The 21,095-nt window shown below is 38.2% G+C and overlaps 1 protein-coding gene across 4 annotated transcripts in view; it reads right to left on the reverse strand.

Moving 5' to 3' along the window:
• Positions 1-20,173, reverse strand: part of NLGN1 (neuroligin 1) — a gene marked incomplete at both ends in the record, with an annotated part of 708,135 nt that extends 687,962 nt beyond the window's left edge. For 3 of the 4 annotated variants that reach the window (XM_082840169.1, XM_082840168.1, XM_082840166.1), the window contains one exon: positions 19,681-20,173. In XM_082840169.1, coding sequence (XP_082696295.1) covers positions 19,681-20,173 — 493 coding nt within the window. Of the gene's footprint in view, positions 1-19,194; positions 19,255-19,680 lie in introns of all 4 variants that reach the window. The other variant, XM_082840167.1, reaches the window with a different exon arrangement.
• Between the last annotated feature and the right edge of the window lie 922 nt (positions 20,174-21,095).

A 21,095-nucleotide genomic window follows, 5' to 3' on the forward strand; every position in this document is an offset into this window, starting at 1 on the left:
CAGCCAGGAGACAATAACAATCCTTGTTCTTTCCTACCTCCTTGCCTCTTCTCATTCATGCTCTTCTGTCCTCTTGGCACACCTGCTCTCCTTCCATATCTGCTTGTCAAAAGTCCAGGTCACCTTAAATACTGTCATTTTCTGATTGCCCACTCTCTAACCTGATCTAAAACACATTCACAATTAGATATCATCCCTCCTATCTTTTAAGACTCCACTTTTTTCTTCTTTCATGAAGATTATCACACTCCCTTATACTTACATTATATACGTACCTGTCCTAACTTCCTTTCCCATCCACTGAGCCCTTTTAAAACCCTGTCATAGGCTCCCCTGCTGTCAACATGCAATCAGTATCACTGACTTCCATGCCAAAGGATTTTCAGGACAAAACACATAAGAATGATGTAACATTCACTAAGTTTAACCTTCACTGAGGTTTATGTGGAAGCCCATATTAGAGGCAGGCCACCAACATGGACATGGCAAACAAGATGGACAGAGAGGAATAAACATGCATTGCTGTGACGGGACAGGATGGTGATGGGACAGGATGCTGGATGCTGGCATGTGGGGTTTCAGGAATAGTCATAGTTTGGTTCTTCCCACAGCTGAGCTTCCCTGAGACCCAAAATTTCCTTGGGTGTAGAACATATTTAGATGCTTTTTTAACTCTTTCAGCATAATTAGTGCACTGCAGAAGTCATTTGTTCAATGATCTGGAAGGCGGCGTGCAGCTCCCCTAAGGCCTGCATCTGTTATTGGGCAGGAAATATGGCAACTTGCTGTGTTTACTAATTGGGTTGGCTAGTTACTTTGTTCTCTTTTTATTTTTCAGAAATCCCCCCAAATAAGTAATTTTCCTATTTGATACTTATTATTAAAAGTGATCATTGTGATCACTTTAGAAATGTAAACTTTCATTTTCCTAAAATCTCAAAATGAGTTTGATTTTCTTTCCCCCTTTTTCCTGGGACAATTTTTCTTCTTCTTCTAGCAGGTCAGCATCAGAAAGCAATTTGGGCATTCTATCATGCTCTGATCTTGCCAGATGTTCCTGCCACTGCTTTAGATAATTTTCCACCTCATGTCCCACATTCTGTATTCTCAGTCTTTCTCTGAGGTTTATGTGGTTTTAATGATCTAGGAGTATGAGTCTCAGGGAAAAGCCTCACCAGCCCCTGCATGTACTTCTCACAGCAAGACATGCGGCTATGCTGCTTTCAGGTTCTTTGGGTCCATTCCACTTCCATGCAAGTAAACACAGCCCTTGATGTGAACAGTTAAATAGCTGGAAAAACAGGCTGAGTCTGTGTAATTGGCCTTGTATACATTTCTCAATCTTGGCTTGTCAATGAGAATTATACTCACACAGGCTATGGCAGTATATGGGTGGCTTTTTTCTGAGCAAAGTATTATGCACCCTATTCATTTCTCTTTTGGAAATCTAGAGCTATACTCAGCTCTGAAATGACAGTCATAGAGGAATTTTAGTGCAGAAGATGCATCATCTTTTTTTCCCCTCTTTGATAAAAAAATGAATGTAGGGTTTTTTTCAGGGGCTTTCCTTGCCTTGATGAGGTTAATATTTTATTTGAACACACTACAAAGGCATAAATAGCTTTTCTTGTACTTTCATTTTGATAAGAATAAAGGAAAGGAGGGCATATTCATTCCCGTGATCAGTTTTGCTGAAAACTTCACAAGCTCATCTATTCCTGGAGTAGATCTGGAAATATGACTTGTTAACAGCATCAATTTCCTCAGGATCATACAGTCTCCTATCTTCTGTCAACTTTGACAATGGCTCCTTGTTCACTGTCCACCCCCATATTTTTGCAATCAATTTCCAATTCTGCTAATTCTGCTTTGAAATCTCTCTCAAATTCATCATCTTTTTGTTTCCACTGCAAGCCACTTTTCATTTGAACTATAGGACCATTATTTCCTATCTAGTCCCCTTTCCTGTAATCTAGTCAATTCTCCAACCTTCCTGTTCCTTGCCCACTTTCTTCTGAAACCACACTTATCATAATCCCTTGCCCCTAAAATCATTAATGCATAATCGTTGATAGTAAAATCACTCATCTTAGCCTTCTAATATTTCACTAAAATTAGTATTGATCTTTTACTATAATTCAATATTTTCTGTGATATAAATAACTGAATACTATTGTCCCCAGTCTTTGTTAACTGCTATGCCTTTCCTTTTGCTGGATACAAGTCCTACATCTTTGCCTGCTGAGAGTCTACCCATCCTTCAAGGCTGATTCAAAATATTACCTCTTTTAAGGAACTTTTCTGATTCACATCCAACTTGACGAGTTCTTGCATTCTTAAAAGGATCTATAGCATGTCTTTCTTTAATGACCTCTCTAGTCTTTTAGTACACATACTTGATTATCTATAATTTACCTTCATACTAGATTTTTTTTTTTTTTTTTTTGCGGTACACGGGCCTCTCACTGTTGGGGCTCTCCCATTGCAGAGCACAGGCTCCGGATGCGCAGGCTCAGCAGCCATGGCTCAGGGGCCCAGCCGCTCCGCGGCATGTGGGATCTTCCCGGACCGGGGCACGAACCCATGTCCCCTGCATCGGCAGGCGGCCTCTCAACCACTGCGCCACCAGGGAAGCCCCATACTAGATTTTAAGTACCTGAGTGCAGCATGTATAATGTGTACGTCTGTATGTGTTATTAATTTGTACAGACTGGAGTTTATATTCCAATAGCTAGCATGAGGCATGCCACACAGTAAATGCTCCAAAAATACATGTTGAATTCAATCAACATGTATTTTCTGAGTTATTAGTGTTCTGAAAATTTATGTTTGTTTGTCTAGTCATTAATACAAATCTACATAAATTATGCACCTGTATGTTCTTTTTAACAATTTACATGTAACTAAATAATTTTACTCTCTTTCTAGTTGACAGTTTGTGATTTGCTGTCTATGCATTTCTTTCTTATCACTTTCAAGCTTGCACTAACCAAGGGTAGGTTACAGAGTTAGGACTCTTTCTAAGCGTCTAAGTCTTTCTCGTGCTGACATACTTCTCTCTCCCTCTAAGTTCTACTGTTAAAAGATGACTCAGTTATATATATATATATATATATATATATATATATATATATATATATATATATATATATATATATATATGGCATTATTTTCAGAAGTTTAACTTACATTTGGCATATGGGAGATTAAAAACTTGTTCAGTATACTATCCTGTCCTTTTGTTTGTTTTGTTTTCTGGAAGCTTTTTTCCTTTTCTCTTTCTCCTCTGCTACTGACATTTTCCCTTTTCTCAAACTTCATTTCTTAATTTTTTTTGTTTTTTTGGGCCCTGCCATGTGGCTTGTGGGATCTTAGTTCCCTGACCAGGGATTGATCCCGGGCCCTTGCCAGTGAGAGCATGGAGTCCTAACCACTGGATTGCCAGGAAATTCCCTCAAACTTCATTTCTTTATTGTAACTCACTCTCTATCCTGCCCTTCCCTCTTGAGTCCTGGTGAAAAAGCACGTTAGAGAAGGCTGGTTAGGGGAAGCAAGGTCAATGGGTCAGAATGGAAGGCACTGGGCACCGAGACATCCCAGAGACATCCTGTGCTCCATTCCTTCCTCGGCCGTCCCAACACTAGTCAACCCCCCAATCCTATCAGGCTGCCAATAAACATCTCTATCCTTCATTTCCTCCTTTCTACCCTCCAGCCATTGCCTTTGGTAAGGCCGGCATAGTCACTAACACACCATTACAATAGCCCTCTACTCATCTCTACTGTGGTTTTTCATTCGTGGATTGTACCATTTACACTGTTGTCAGAGAGAATATTCTGAAGTGCTCATCCGATCATGTCAAGTCTTTGCTTAAAATGTTTAATGACTTGCCATCACCTAGATAAAACCTCCAAGGTCCTTAGACACAAAGATCTGGGAGCTGCCTTATCAAGGCTTCAGTGTACTCTCTGACCACATGCTGCTCTCTACCTAGTCAAGCCCCCTCCCTCGTCATCCCAGGAGATCCTCTTCCTCAGTGGATGGGCCACCTCCTCATGCTTCACAGTCCATTTCAAGCAAGATGATTACAATAAGCCCTTTTCTCTCCAGCTCCCATCCAAGATGGAACGAGCCATTCCCTCCTCAGGACAGCACCCTACCACACATAACCGTTACTTACTTCCCTCATAGCACCCCTAACATCTGTTACACTTAATGACTGAGGGCACTGTCAAAGGAGTTAAGCTGCTTGGTTCTGAATCCTGGCTCCACCGCTCTCTAGCTGTGGAATTTCATACAGTTTATGGAACCTATCTGTGCCTTACATTTCTCATCAGTAAAGTGGGGACACAAACAGTAACAAGTTCAAAGAGCTTCTACGAGAATTAAGTTAATATATAAAATGCTTAAATCGATGGCTAGTCCACGATAGGCATTGCACAAATGGTAGCTATTATAATAATTATTTTTTAAAAATTATTCCTTGCTTGATTGCCCCTTATGGGCAAATACCATATCTAGTATATCTAGTTGTTTTTATTCTCAGCTTCTAGCATAGTCCTTAGGACATATTAGACACAGTAACTGCTTCATGAAATGAACAAATGCATAAAAATAGCAATAAGAGAAAAACAGACCTTTTATTTCCCCAAATTACAACATGTCCCTTTTTCATTGTTCCCCTTAGACGTGAAGGGAACTTTAAGGGTACAAACACAAATGTTCATAGCGTTTCAGTTGAGAGTTTTAATCAGACTTTCCGACATGCACAGAGGGTTTCTGTTCTACTGTCTCTCAGAATTACAAGAGCATCTATGGGTATGCAGAATGGGGAAAATGCCAGCAAAGCCAGGAAGCAGGACTGGCTGCATAATTTGTGAGGCCCAATGCCAAATGAAAATGCAGAATCCCTTGTTCAAAAATTCTTATGAATTTCAAGATGGCAACAGTAGAGCATTTAACTAAGTGTGAAGACATTCTGCATACAGGGATCAGTTTGACTGCACAGACTACCCTCCTATGAAGCCAGCCGTATCAGGAATCTAATATCCTCTACTCATCAGCTCTGCAATGTGTTCTGAAACACAGATTTAGTCTACGTTACTGCCAGATTTGTCTCTCTCAACTAGATTAAGAGATTCTAGGTCTACCATGCTCTTACTATGCCTCTCCACCCTGAATTGTACAAGATCCAGCCTCCACCATCCACTAGAAAAGCCACTGGCCTCTCCATTTATCTCAGTAATATAAGCTGCCCATTATTCGTCAGGCTCAAAATACTCCTTCATTTATCAGTCATTTGGGGGCACAAACCATGTTCCAAAACTCTGCCTATGGTGCTGTACATATAGGAAGGTCTCAATCTCTGGTTTGCCTCATTTTAAAAAGAAATTTCTGGTTTTTCATAGGAAAGCCAGTAGTTGATAATACCTAATAAAAGAAGAAAAGGGCAAAATAACCCTCTGGATACACGCACATGCTAATGGTGATATGAACGAACTGAAGGCTAAATCATAAGGAAGGAGCTCCCCAGCACAGGCCACTGGAGGAGTTATTTCATACTATCTAGAAAATCCCTTAAGCAAATTCAGTTAGACCTCCTCTTAGCTCATCTAGCACTCAGGCGCTGCTTCTTGAGCAACCTCAAATGAAATGCCTTAGTAGAAACAGTGGCGAGGAGTCCTATCACAGAGGTAGATGGTAGAACAAGGACAAAAGAATGTAAAATAATTACAAAAGAAGGTAAAATAATGACAAAAGAAGATATATTTGTCACAGGAGGGAACTTGGGGTTGGGTAAGAGGGAAAGAAAATTAAATTAGAAGGTGGGAAGGGAAAATGAAGCATCTGGCCTGGAAAAGGAAAATCATTCTCCGTGCTCCTATTACACAAATGCGTTGCTGGCGTCCTATATTAAAATATAAATTCAGCGCAGAGGCAATAAGGCTGGCAGAAACGTGCAAAGGCAGAGGGCCAAGAGCCTCGGCTCGGCTGTTGGCAGCCACTCGGGCCCCTGCAACAGAGTCCAGGTTATATCTGTCAGACACTGAGCCACTGAACACTGTTATTTCTTAGTTAAGGACTCTGGTGTTGGCTTTGAAATTTTCTTTATTTTGGGAGACATAAACAAATAGTGATTGCATAGCAGAGAGGAGCAGAATATATTATTATTTGCTCTGTCTGGTGAGGAATGATAGCAGGTGCAGTATTACTCAAATAAATGTAGATGGTGGGAGATGAAGGCTTTCTCCAACAAAGTGCATTGTTTCTTAAGGTTGTTTATGTTTTGGATGAATATTTATTGAATCCCTTGTGAGTACTGAGGATAGAGCAGTGAAGAAGAGAAATGTTCTTCTGGGGCAAAGTATATATGTAAGCACATAAATGAACAAGATAATTTCATATAGAGATAAAAATATAATGAAGGAAATAACCAAGGGGATGTAAAAGAAGAAGTGGAAGAAAATGGTGAGGTGAGGTTACCTTAACAGAGTGTTCAGCAAAGCCTCCCTTGATAAGGTGGCATTTTGCCAAGACTTGATTTACAAGACTTAGGAAAAGAGGTAGACATTGTACATTTGAGGCAGAAGGAACAGCAAGTGCAAAGGTCCTGAGGTAGGATAGAAACTGGCTATTCCAGTTATCAAAAGAGGATCAGCAAGGCTAGAATTTAGAGAGCAAGGGGGAAATATATGGAAGCAGGCTGCAGAGGTGGGCAGGAATCATCATGTAGGATCTCGTAGACCATGGTTGGTAGTACTACATTTATTCTAAAAGCAATAGGAAACCCCTGAAGGGATTTGAAAGGGGTGATAGCATCTGATTTCAGACTTTAAAGATCACATTGGCCACTATGTGAAGAATGTACTGCAGGAGCAGGAATGGAAATAGAAAGACCTGTTATAAGGCTATTGTAGTGGTTCAGGCAAGAAATGATGGAGGTTCTAGATTAAGATAAGGGACGTGGAGAAGGAAGGAGGGAAGGGGTGCACTGAGGTGGAGGGATAATGCCTGCAGTATCCTGAGTATCAGGAGTAAGTGATGCCTGCACACATCCCTGAGGGTCACCTCATGAGGACGAGGTTGGCTCCTATAGCTTCACAATTAGTAAACACCTCACTTATCTGGAGGCTACGACCTTCAAAAGCCTCAGTTATTTAGAACATAAAATTTAAAAAAAGTCTTTGAAGAAAGACCATGTATTTAAGTTGCTATGGATTACTCATAGTGGAGACAGTCATTTCAAGCCTATTTATTTTTTACTTCACAAACAAGTTTTTTTTTGTTTGTTTCTTTTTAATTGTGATTGCTCAGTTTCCCAACCCATGACAGATCAGATTCATTACCTCAGAAGTGGGCAGGCAGTGTTTCTAAAGCCTGGCAAAGTAAGAGCAGTAACAGAAGACAACTGATATCTGGGCAAAGAAGGTGGAGACACACAGATATACATACTTACACATCCCTACCCACAAATAAACAAGCAAACATTTGAAATAAACACTCAGAAATATTTTAATCTGGAGTTACTTGGTAAAATGGTCCCACAGACCATGCTAGCCTTTGAAGGCATGAAGGGACTACAATATTTATTCCTGGGTGCTCACACAGGGGACAACTTTCTACCACGAGACATCTCTAAACCACAGACACCTCTCCTATGTGTTCCCATAATGGTCCTTGCTTCCCTTCCTCAGGGCTCTTACTACCTTGTTGTTTTCTCTTTCCGTATCTGCTACCCACACAAGACAGGGAATGCTTTGAGGACAGCTCTTTAATGCCCTTTTTATCTCTGTATCTCCAGGGCCCACCACAGGGCCCTGCATAGAGTAGATGCTCAACAAAAGTGTGGAAAGAACCACAGAGCAGCAGCTGACAACCCACCTCTAGAGGAGACAGCCTGCAGCCCAGTAACCTGGCAGCTGTTGTATCAGTAGCCAAAGCATTCCCAAGGTTTACAGAGATTTGCAGAGGTACAGCATAGGCTGTTTTTTTTTTTTTTAAAAAACAGATGGATAGAAAGTTTTAAACCATTGCTTCTTGGCAGAGCAACAAAGGTGGGCTCAGGCAACAGGACTGATATAATTATAGTTTTGGTTATGCCTGATGTGCATATTTTGTTCTCCAAACACATTTAAAGATTTAATTAAATGTTTTATTATAGGGAACACAGTGCCAAATATCAGCCTCATTACCCTTTTTTTTCTCACAGAAACAGCCATTCCCTCATTTTGTTTTGAGATTTCAATACAGATCAGGCTTACATTTGCTTGGTCATATTGACATGGTCACTAACAAAAATGTCCTGTTGGCTGTCACTGCAGGTTAAGCTCCCTGAGAGCAAAGAATATGTCCTGCCCAACTGAGCCTCCAGAAGTTCTGGACATGAGTGCTTTGTCCACAGTGGGCTCAGGCAGAGGGAAGAAACAGTCATGTAGGAAATCTGAAGCACCGCTTTCTGGATGCAGAACACAGAACAGAGCAAAGCAACATCAACACCAAAAGAATAATACATAAATATATAGATATACAGATAGATAGATACATAGATAGATGGATACATAGATAGATACATAGATAGATGATAGATAGATATAGATAGGGAAAAGCACGGCTTGGATAGTCAAAGAGTCCACTAATGGCGATATGAGGCCCCAGTAAATATTCTACATTTTACGTGTGTGTGTGTGTGTGTGTGTGTGTGTGTGTGTGGTGTGTGTGTTCGTGTATGTGTGTTTCCCTCAAAAAGCCCTTTGCTAAACTGCACAGCTGACCAAAGATCTTCATAAAATAAAAACAGGAAAAAAATCTCATCCCTGGTCTTTCAGAGTAAATTGAAATACAAAATATTTTAAATAGTCATTACAGAAAATATTCCTCTTCCGAATCCAAATTTATAGATATTTCAGTTCTCATTGAAATAAAGTTAATCCCCTAAATAAATGACTTCCAATTTTTTTTAAACAACAGAATCCAGCCCCTCCTTTTTTCTTTTTTTTTAAGAAATCTTGACACAGTAGGTAGTCTCTCCCTGTATTTGTAAGGAATGAAAGCCAAGTTGTGCTGGTGGTGTGGATGTGTGAGGGCATGGCACTGGGTGATGGTGGGGACTTGGGTGTGGGTCAGGAGAGGCGCTGGCACTCAGAATCCTCAGGAACTGCCTGGCTTGTAAATTACTGTGCCAAAGGGACATATCAATTCTTTCTGGCCAAAGCTTAGAGCTGCAAACTGAGGCCTGACCTCTCACTACCTGGAACGATGGTGAGCTTGAAGACGATGGTGAATGAGAACTTAGCAGGAATGGAGAGTGATCACTAGCCAGAGGCATTCCCCTTTCCACAGACCCGCTTCATGGGGACATATCTGTTCCTGAGAGGCCTAGGAATCCAAATCAGAAGGAGCATAAATGTTCTTAATAATTCTACCCAGGCCTCCCTCTTCCTTTCCTGGCAGCAGCAATATTTACAAATGCTTCATATCTACTTGGAAGTGTTACATTTGTCCTTGTGTCATCCCTGTGCTGAGCACACTTATCCCTCTATCCTCTCTCTTCCTCCTTCCACTTGGAGAACTTGGAAAAGAAGGTTCTAGAAGAGGAGCCCTGAACCGTTTTTGGAAGAACAGAATGTGAGCCAAAAAGAAGAGAGGGAAGGTATTTTTGTATCATCCTCCTAACTAGGAGACAATATGTCATTTCCTTTTTGACGTAACAGTGGCAAAAGTCTTTGCCTCAAAGGAAAGGGATGAAGGGGAGAATGAAAACTTCTTCCTTCAGTCCTGAAACAAGGAACAGAATATTAAGACTATTATTGATTAATCAGTTTTTCTACTTTTGAAAATTATAATAATGGTTGCAAAGACCCCAGCCTTTTATTAAGATTTCTTTTTGTCATTGTTGAAAACTAATTTCTGCAACATTTCACATACTTTAAGGAAAATTACGGGCTATAATTAAATTGCTCTAATGCTATCATTACATAGATACCAGATGAATAGGATTAAAGTGAACAAAGAAGTAGCTCTTCAATTAAAAATTATTTTAAAAAGAACTTGGTCCAATTTCCTAAATATGACAAATGAAACAGTATTGAAAATCAATGCTACTACAGCTTTAAATTGGTAAGATCTTAATCTTAACTAAAACAGTGTTTGCATGTAAGCAACCATCTGGATAAAATGTTTAAAATTCAGGGAAAATTTTTTAAAAGTCTGAATCATTTTGTCTACACAAAGTCAAACACTTAGATATTTAAAAGTATCTAGATTAATGCATAGTACACTATCTTGATAGAAAAATGCTTAAAAACAAATTAAAGGAACTTCTCAGTAGAGGAGAGAGAATCTGTGTCTATTAGAAGGACTGGATATCAAGTGAAATTTGAGTTTTGATTTGAAAAGAGCCCCAGCATTCCTAACTAGCAGCCATGTGACCTTGGGTAAGTTATTTAACCCCAACAAGCAATAATTCTTCAACTATAGAATGGGTATAATTATAACACCGTTTTGAGATCTTTCCGGGGATTCAGTTTGAATGAAAAACATGGAAGAGTGCTTGGTATCCCTCAAGAACTCATATCCAACTAGAACCTCAGAATGTGACTTTACAGGTTAAATTGTGTTACCCCAAAATTCATATAGTGAAGTCCTAACCCTGAGTATCTCAGAATGTGACCTTATTTAGAAATAGGGTCTTACAGATATAATTAGTTAAGAGGAGGTCATTAGGGTGGGCCCTAACTCAATATGACTGGTGTCCTTATAAAAAGTGGTAATTTAACAATTCAAGAGCAAAAAACCACAAAAATCCAATTAAAAAACAGGCCGAGGATCTGATAGACATTTTTCCAAAGAAGACATGCAAATGGCCAATGAGTATGTAAGAAGATTCTCAACATCATTAATCATCAGGAAAATACAAATCAAAACTACAATAAGATACCACCTATAAGAATGGTAATTATCAAAAAGACAACTAATAATAATCGTTGGCAAGGATGTTGGGAAAAGGGAACTGTTGTGCATTGCTGGTGGGAATGTAAACTGGCACAGTCACTATGCAAAATAATGTGGAGGTTCCTCAAAAAATTAAAAATAGAACTACCATATGATTTAGCAATTCCACTTCTGGGTATTTATCTGAAGAAAATAAAAACACTAATTTGAAAAGATGTACCCGCATGTTCATTGCACATCACTTACAATAGTCAAGATATGGAAACAACCTAAGTGTCCACTGATAGATAAATGGATAAAGAACACATAATAGAATACTATTAAGCCATAAAAAAATGAAACCTTGCCATTTGAGACAACATGGATGGGCTTTGAGGGCATTATGCTAAGGGAAATAAGTCAGTGAAAGACAAATACTGTATGATCTCACTTATAAATGTGGAATTTAAAAATCAAACAAACAAACAAACAGAAAGGCAAGCTCATAGATAGAACAGAGGCTGGGGGTGAGGGGTGGTTAAAATGGGTGAAGGGGGGGGGGTCAAAGGTACAAACTTCCAGCTATAAAATAAATAAGTCATGGGGATGTAAGGTACGGCATGGTGACTATAGCTAATAATACTGTACTGCATATTTGAAAGTTACTAAATCTTAAAAATTCTCATCATAAGAAAAAAATGTATAGGGATGGCTGTTAACGAGACTTATTGTGGTGATTGTTTTATAATATATACAAATATCGAATCATAAGGTTGTGCACCTGAAACTAATATAATGTTACATGTCAATCATGCCTCAATAGAAAAAGGGAGAATGCCCTGTGAAGAGATACAGGGAGAAGATAGCCATCTACAAGCCAGAGAGACCTACAACAGAATCTTCTACACAGCCCTCAGAAAGAACCAACCATGCCAGTGTCTTGATCTCAGACTTCCAGCCTTTAAAACTGTGAGGCCAAAATTTTCTGCTGTGTAAGTCACGCAGTTTGTGATACTTTGTACAGCAACCCTAGCAAAGAAATGACCTTATTTGGAAATAGGGCCTTAGCAAAGGTAATTAAGATGAAGTCATACTGGATTGGGAAGGGTCATAAATCTTATGACTGGTATTCTTATCAGAAGGCCATGTGAAGACACAGAGACACTGGGAGACGCCCAGGGAAGAAAGCCACACGACAACAGAAGTAGAGACTGGAGCAATACAACTACAAGCCAAAGAATGCCAATGACTTTTGGCAACCAGCAGAAGCTACAAAAAGAGGCAGGAAGATTCTCCTTTAGCGCCTCCAGAAGTAACCAAAACTGCCAACTCCTTGATTTTGGGCTTCTCCGCTCCAGAACTGTGAGAGAATAAATCTCTGGTGTTTAAAGCAACACAGTTTGTGGCAATTCGTTACAGCAGCCCTAGGAATCTAATATAGGGAGTATTACATAGAGTATTCTGTCCACTTACAAAGGACTATGTGAAGAAATTATGCTTCCACATCTAGTCCAGAGCTTAAGATGATCAAATCCAGGATGAGATCATGTGATTGTTACTAGCAAATATATGTACTGGTGTGATTTTTGAAGTTGGTCATTTCCTAAACTACTTCAGCATGTACCTCCATGGGAGGAAGAAGAAGAGGGGGAGAAATATGAGAGGACAAAACATTATCAACAAAATCTGTAAAAGAAAGTAATGTAGAAGTTAATTAAAGCAAAGATTACATCATAATTATGAAGCTAGTAGTATATTCTATATGTGAAAACAACACTTTAAAACACGTATCATTACACTGGATAGTAGAAAGGAAAGCATCTTCTACAGAGGATTTATTCTGTGACATAGCTCTTTTTGCTGGTGGCATGTCATATGTTTTCAACTTCAACCCCAATTTCTACAAGAAAAAAAGTATTTATTCTCTGGAAAAAATAATTTGGACACCTATAACAGTCTTTTAATCATCAGCTTCAGGAGACTCTCTGCCTATCAGTAGACAATGGAACAACTGATGTTGTTCTTTTAAAACTTTACAACCCTTTTAGATCTGCTTCATTTCAGAGTTCCAACTTAAACTGTTTAGCTTTTAAAAGACTTAACCACATCTGTCCAAGGATACTAATTCAAATATGAAGCCAAATCTCTGGTTTAATCTGATTTCCCATTTATCTTCAGACCCCAAATAAACCAGACGTTTTAATTATTTCAGTATGTAGTGATTTTTCTACTAGCAAATTGGCCACCAAATTTTCTATTTGATCTGGGATCCCACATAAACAGAATTGTTACTGTTGCTGTTGTATTGTTTTGCTTTATTCCCTCTGTTCTAAAATCATCTCCTTAAAGAAAATACAGTTGGCCACTAACAAATTATGTATATTTGGGCAGGATACTTAACCTCTTTGGTCCTCCATTTATTTCTGCATTTGTAAAGTGGGAATAAAAATCTCATAGGATTGTTGTGATATTAAATAAATGAATAAGGCTAAATGTCTAGAACATATTAAGAGCTCACCAATGCTAATTGTATCTCCACTTCCCTTAATGTTACACACTGAACAATTAAAATAGGAACAATCAGATGAGAATAGAATCATATTACTACTTCTACCCATGTACTCATACTCATGTACTCTGCCTAGCTACATGTTAATTTAAATTATCTACTAATGCTCTTTTTAATCTGAAACCTCCAATTGTATACTAGATCCCAACTTTCTCTAAAGATATTATTCTAGAAGTCTATCATCTTTCCTCTATATTTTTAATTGTTCCCTTCCTACTATATACAAACATTTCTCTCTTTTTTAAATTTTCTTTTATTATAATAAAATTGCTTTACAATGTTGTGTTACTTTCTGCTGTACAATGAAGTGAATCAGCTATATGTATACATATATCCCCATATCCCTTCCCTCTTGCGTCTCCCTCCCACCCTCCCTATCCCACCCCTCTAGGTGGTCACAAAGCACCAAGCTGATCTCAGTGTGCTATGCGGCTGCTTCCCACTAGCTATCTATTTTACACATGGTAGTGTATTTATGTCAAACTTAATCATACAAACATTTCTCTATTTCTTCCATCTTAACTTATAGCAACAAAACAACCTCCATTGTCCTTACACTTCCATTTTTTCTGCTCCTTCTTACAGCAAAACTCCTTAAAATAATCATTTATGCTTAGTGATTCCAAATCTTCCGCCATTCTCTCTTCAACCCACTCCAGTGTGTCAGACCCACACCACCCCACAAGAGTTCATTTGGTAGAGTTGATCACTCTTGTCTATTTTGATGCATTTTCTTTACTTAGCTTCTAGGACAACAAAAATATATTGGTTTACCTCCCATCTCACATGTGACACTTTCTCAGTCTCCATAGTCTTTCCTTCTCTTCTTCCAGACCTCTTAATGTTGGAATGTCCCTGGATTAATCTTTGGTGTCATCTCTTTACTCTATTTTCATTCAATTCCTTTTATTCTCACTCAGCCTCATGACTTTAAAACTCTACCTTCTATATCACAATGACTCCCAGATATATATCTCCATTTATACCTCTCTCCTGAATGCCAAACTGGTTCCTTGATGTCTACACTTGGATGTCTAAGAGTCACCTCAGATTTAACATGTCCAAGCTAAACATCAGTCTTCTACTGTGCCTCCTCCTACACTATTCTACATTCCTTTTTTCTGTCTTAATTGATGGCAAATCTATTTTCCTAGACATTCAGAGCAAAATCTAGGAATCTTCTCTGACTGCTCATTTTCTTTTACAACCCATAACCAAATGAGCAAGAAATGTGATGTTTGTAACATATCAAGACTATGACTTCCATTGTTACTCCTCTGGTCTGAGCCTGGACCAGGCTGACATCTTGTCCAAGCTACAACAACCTCTTCTTTGCTCTCCCAGTTCCTCCATACCCTCCTACAATCTACTCTCAATAAGTCAGTCAGAATGATCTCTTTAACATAAAGTCAGATCATTCTGAATCTCACTGCCTCGCTCTCTCTACTCTTTCCAGATTTACCATACCCCTAGTTGTTCCTTAAATACACAAGGCAGAATCTCATCTTAATGCCTTTGGGCTTGCTCTTTGTCATGTTCTTTCCTCAGATACTCATTTCGTTTCCTTCAGGGCTTTGTCCAAAAGAAGACAATACTGGCTAACTTATTTAAAATTACCTTTACCCTCCACACCAGCACACCCAAGCCTCCATACTCTGTTTATTTCTCATCTTTTTATACCCTCTAAATTTAGTTGTTTATTGTGTTTATTGTCTACAATGTGTCTCCACACACTAGCATATAAGCTCCAGAAGGGCAAGGATTTTTTAATTGTTTTTTTTTTTCACTGATGTATCTCAGGGGCCTAGAGCAGTAATCTAATCAGTACGGAGTAAGGACTCAATAAACATTTGTTAAGTGAATAATAAATTAGATAGAAATGTATAAGCATGAAGGAAGAGCATTCTGGAATATAATCCCCTTTTAAAATCCTAAACACACTGACAGTGATAGCAGTCATTTTTATACATATCTAATTAGGAAAAAATCAGTCTCTATGTTCAACAAATGACCAAATAAACCCTAAATTTATGGAAAAGGCTCTTGAATGAATTCAATATTATCTCAGGTAGACTACTAAGCAGAGTGTGTAAATGTTAAATACTTATGAAAATCAGGAATAAAATTCTCAAGGAGTCAAGAACTGTAGCACAGCCATCTACAGAGATTGTAATTTTCTATACAATAAAATTGGGGTAAGTGAAAAAAGTGAGTTAACTTATGCAGAAACGAAAATTGATTCTGTATTCGTCTCACACGAGCTATGCAAATTATAGTCAAAGTACTGGAGAAATACAAAGCTAAACAACTCTAGGGTATCCGTAAGCCAATCAATTTGCTGTGGATTCTCCGGGTCTCTTGTTCCTCTTCTCATGTTTACTGCCTAATATTTGACCACTTTACGGTTTGTTGGCAATTCTCATAAGAGAGTTAACTAGAGAAGCAAAATGAAACATAAGCAAATTAAAGCTACTCCTGATAGCAGCCAGGAGGAATACGCTGGGATCTTTGTCTGGACAGTGAGAAAACGTGTACTATTTAAAAGTATTCACTAAAATGTGTACTAAGCATGTTTTCTGGAAATCAGTTGCTAACATTGGCTTGACCCAATTCAATAAGGTGAGCATTAAACCCATCTAAAATAGAGTCAACTGATAGAATAAAAAGAATTCACGATATATTTGAATGTGCAAAAGCAAGCAGGAAGAAAAGGAGGGTAAAGGGGTAGAGACATACAAGCCTCTGCTGTAGAAATCATCTACAGGATGTAATTTAACATAATGGAAATGCATCTAATATAAGCAAGAACTAGGGCCAAACCTGACTCCACCCACTTACTAGCAGTAGAAACTGGGTCAGAATGCTTAACTCTGAGAACCTTCTTTCAAATTTGTAAAATAAGGACAGTCATATACTTTCTTCATAAAGTTTGGTGATAAATTATGTCAGTCTCTACATCCAAATTCCAGTTTCTATCACATGTTGCCTGCCTATTTGGCCAAGTGCTGACAGTTATCTCATTTTAAGCACTCATCCTTTCTTTCAGTTTCTCAAGGATAAAGCCCTGAAGAAATATCTACAAGAGTAGTTAACATATGGCTAAAACTATCATGGGAAATTTAAAAAGATGGATTAAAAAGTGCAACTGGGACCTTTTGTAAATGAGAGGCAGCCTATTGGTAAAAATATGTTTTTTTCTTCAATTGTATAGGAAAAATAGTATAAAACTCTTTAAAAATTACAGCAAAGCATCTTTTGGAGGAGGGAGAAGATGTTCTTCCTTTCATACAGATTAAAGTGCAGAAAATGCTTTGTTCTTTGTAAACTTACTTGAACATAAGTTCTATGGGAAGAGAGATCTTTGTTTCATTCATTACTGATAGTGCCTATAATAGGCAATTAAGAAACAGATTTGAATGAATACAGCATACACAGATTGGCACAAGGGTGGTGGTCCATCTGCCTCTGCAGATGACCATACACAATTAAAAAAAAAGAGATAAATAATAAGCCAGAATTTTATTAGCACCTAGATAAAATGCAACACAACTATTTCTATACTTCCTAAACTTCCACAATTCTGTTGAAGAACTCAAAGTCCATATGCAGTATATATATTAGCATATGCATAAATATGAAATAACTAATATTTTTTGAACCAGGAAAATATGATTTCCTGAAGTGAATAGACCCTTCACGATAGAGAAGGAAAAAAAAGCTGAAAGTTTGGGGGAAAAAGTTCTATTCCTCTGCTTAAAAGTCAAGCTCTAAACTTTGATTTTGTTTATTTTTTAAAAAAACTATTTATATAGAAAATTACATTTAAATTATTTATTATTTAGATGTTAGGATAATATACAAAGAGCTAATAAACAGCATAACTTAGTTATAATAATATATTAAATACCAAAGTGAACAAATGTTTTAGAATTCTTAATATGAAAGCACAGTAGATTTGGACTATAAACCACAGACTGATGTAGGTATCTATAGATCTTGTCCTCAGGCTAATTATAAAGTAGTTCAAAGTTTGCCAAAGTAAATAGCACAGCCTACATACTTCTTTGCCAACTCTCTCATAAAGCAGATGGAACCAACCATCGAAAGAACCATGAAAAAAGAATTTTTTAATGAATCCATTTCTTTCTGAAGTTGTATGAGAAGAAGGTCACTTTCTCACTTACTAGCTTACCTTTTGATGTCCTTATCAATTTTTAATTGTACATATTTATATGTATTATGCTATATTTATGCATTCTTCAATGGCATCTTTATTTATGACTTTGTGAATCAACATCTTTGTGATAGGAGGCAAAAGTCACTTAGCTAATTACACATGCTTGATAAGCTGCATAATAATAACCACTGCAGTACTGTACATTAGTTGAAAGCATATAAAGTACTGCAGTTATTCTCATTTGGGAAAAAACAAGAGACTTTTTTAGTTATCTAAAACATCTTTGTTGCCTCCATATCCACCTTCTTAAGTATACTATTCTTTTAACCCAAATCATGACATTAATAATAAAATAAAGGTTAAATTCCATTCTATCAGTCTGACCAAAGAAATAAGAACAAAAAGAAAACAAAATTCAATTTAATGCAAATACTTCTGATCTGCAATTGAGGATTTGGTGATATGAAGCTTCTTCCACATAATGCAATCCCAGTGAAAAAAAGCAGTTTAGACGTTCCCCACCCCACAAGAATGTTGTAATGAAATCTGACTTGGTCCAGCCAGGAGATTAGAAATGCACAGAGAGAGAGATAATGTACAGAACTGGAATATTAATATGACTTCTGTATGAAGATTGAAAATTCTACAAAGTTATAATAAGGTCAAAATAACACAGATAATTTACTGCCAGAGAAAATCATACTCTCCTATGAGTGATTTACTAGATGTTCTATAAAAATGGAGTGTGGACAAGCTACATTCAGATGCAAGCCTGCAGCTGTCAGTGTCTACATTTGCTCAATCTGGCTAGAGGATGCTTTGAAGGTTGATTTAATTGTAGCTTCTGAATCATGTTCTTCCCTATGCTTTAAATTGTTTAACATAAATATAAAAATGTTAAAGCAATTTTAAGACTGTAAATATTTAGTATAAAAAGCTGCAAAATCTCATTTTTTTCTGGAAGAGTGACTGAAAACAGAAAGACTGTCTGGGAAAAAATACCATTACTTAATAATGGTAATTGCCCAACAGTTATGGAAAATTTACCCTTACATGAGAAAGTTCATAGGGTGTTCAGAAGGAACTAAGGATAAACAAACAAAACACCAGGTTTGTGACTGAACTGATCAATTTTAAGAGAAACAGGAATCTATTATCTGTAGAAAAGGGTTCAGAGATCAAAGCTGAACAGCTGGGAAGGCAGCATCTTTGGGTTCCCTGCAGGCAATGTAACAACCTAAGTATCTTTTTCTCTATACACAAACTCAAAGCAGAGATTCAACTCCTGTCCATGCCACCAGCGCCAGCACACAGGGCACCACCAATGAGCTTTGTCAATGTCATCTACTCAGCTAGAGCTCTCCTCAACCATCTTTCTATTCTTTGACAGCCTTCAATAAATTCCAAATATCGCCTAACCATTCACTTCCCAGCGTCAGCAAATCATCCTTAGGGAGAATATCTTGTTCTTCCTCTGCAAGCTGTTTCCCCCATTTTTTATTTTCACTTTTATACATACCTCCTTTTCTACATATTTTCTTGCCGGGTTTTCTGGCACATTCCTTGGATATTCTTTTTACTGAAAAATGAATAGAAGACTAGAAAATAACATGGCGCTCCATCACAGACCGCCGGAACATGCAACACCACTATCTAACTTAATACGCTCCTGCATTTACTGAGTGCGAAAGATCCCCAATTCGGTGAGCCTGCACATGCAATGGAGAAATGTTGATGCATCTTCTCAGAAGTCATTCGGTAGGAAATGGAAATTAGGAACCCATTTCTACCTAAATATACGTGCTGCAGAGGAAAGAAAATGAGTAGGCACAGGAAAAAAATAAGAACGCCAACACACATAAACAAAAAGAGCTGCATGCACACATGTAAAATATGTCTACATGCCGACAGGAAAAGCCATGCATGCTACCAGTACACATGAATTAATATTGTTAGAATAGAAAAATATAAATATATCTCCCTGTTTTTCCTGTAGTAAACTCACCATCCTCAGTTGGGACGTATATATTTAAATACAGGCAATCTTCACTCTGGTCTTGTACGTATGATGAAACCACATCCAAGTTATTAGTAAACCACACAGGAAGCATGACTTCTGGCAATCTGCCATCAATGATATTCTGGGGACACACAGGAGCAAACTGAGTAGCATTCCTGATATCTGACCAAGGAGATGGTGGTTCTGGAGGCTGAAAACGATGTTCTCCTGTTGGCGGGGCTGCATATGGAATGCCAAGAAACTGAATAACTGGACCCAAAATTTCATTATTGAGTTCTTTCTTAATCCCTCTTATCTTGCCGAAGTTGGTAGTCACCAGTGGGTCTCCATCATCCAATTTTTGTGAGAGCACGTGAGCAGCCTGAAGCAAACAGCCCAACACACAAAGAGTCAATGAGGCACCCAATCCCCTGTGTACCAAGCATGCCATTACTGCTCTCCAAACATAAGCTGGCCACATGCATCTGGGCAGTGCCATGGTCCCACATCAGTTGTGTAGTTGTCTGGTTGCAGTGAGGCAAAGGTGTTTGTATCCACTTGAGAAAAACCGTATAACGGTAGAATACACCTCAGATTTCTCAAAGGTGAGCTTGTCAAGAAAAGCTCAGAAAGCTCTTCATGCAGCCAGTATCTCCCATTGATTTCACATGTATTGAAGTAGCATCTTCAATCATCGCTATTTATCAGACCATATCCTATTGACCATTCTGTTTTCCATAGTAGCAACATAGTGAGAGTGGCCATTGACTGTACATTTCCCTCTTATAAATCAAATCCAGTTAGCTGCAGGTCTATATCCTAGAGAAAATGAAAATAAATCATTAGTACAAACAAGCTAAAATAGACAGAGTGATAACTAGATGTTTTACAAGCTACAGAAATACTTTTATAGTGGCTGGACTCCGGTGAGTTAAATAATACCATAGGAAAATTATGGTTTGATGTGAGATGACAGATGAAATCACCGATAATTAGAATATTGAGAAACTTGCCTCCTGGCTTTATACACACTTAATAGAAAGCAGGCCTTGTTAAAATATACAGTTTCAGGAGCATTTCACAATATAGTTTTCTTAAAATACTGAAGGTTATGTGTGAAGTTTTCCCTTTATTGAAAGTCTTCAATCACTTTAAGGGACCACAGTATTAATCACCAAACATACTAAAAATTAGAATTCAGTAGCAGAAAAACTTTTTAAAAATATTGGTAGGGGGCTTCCCTGGTGGCGCAGTGGTTGAGAGTCCGCCTGCCAATGCAGGGGACACGGGTTCGTGCCCCGGTACGGAAGGATTCCACATGCCGCGGAGCGGCTGGGCCCACGTGAGCCATGGCCGCTGAGCCTGCGCGTCCGGAGCCTCTGCTCCGCAACGGGAGAGGCCACAACAGTGAGAGGCCCGCA

The sequence above is a fragment of the Leucopleurus acutus genome (genome assembly GCF_964270905.1).
Source record: "Leucopleurus acutus genome assembly, chromosome: 5".
In the NCBI taxonomy this organism is placed as follows: domain Eukaryota; kingdom Metazoa; phylum Chordata; class Mammalia; order Artiodactyla; family Delphinidae; genus Leucopleurus; species Leucopleurus acutus.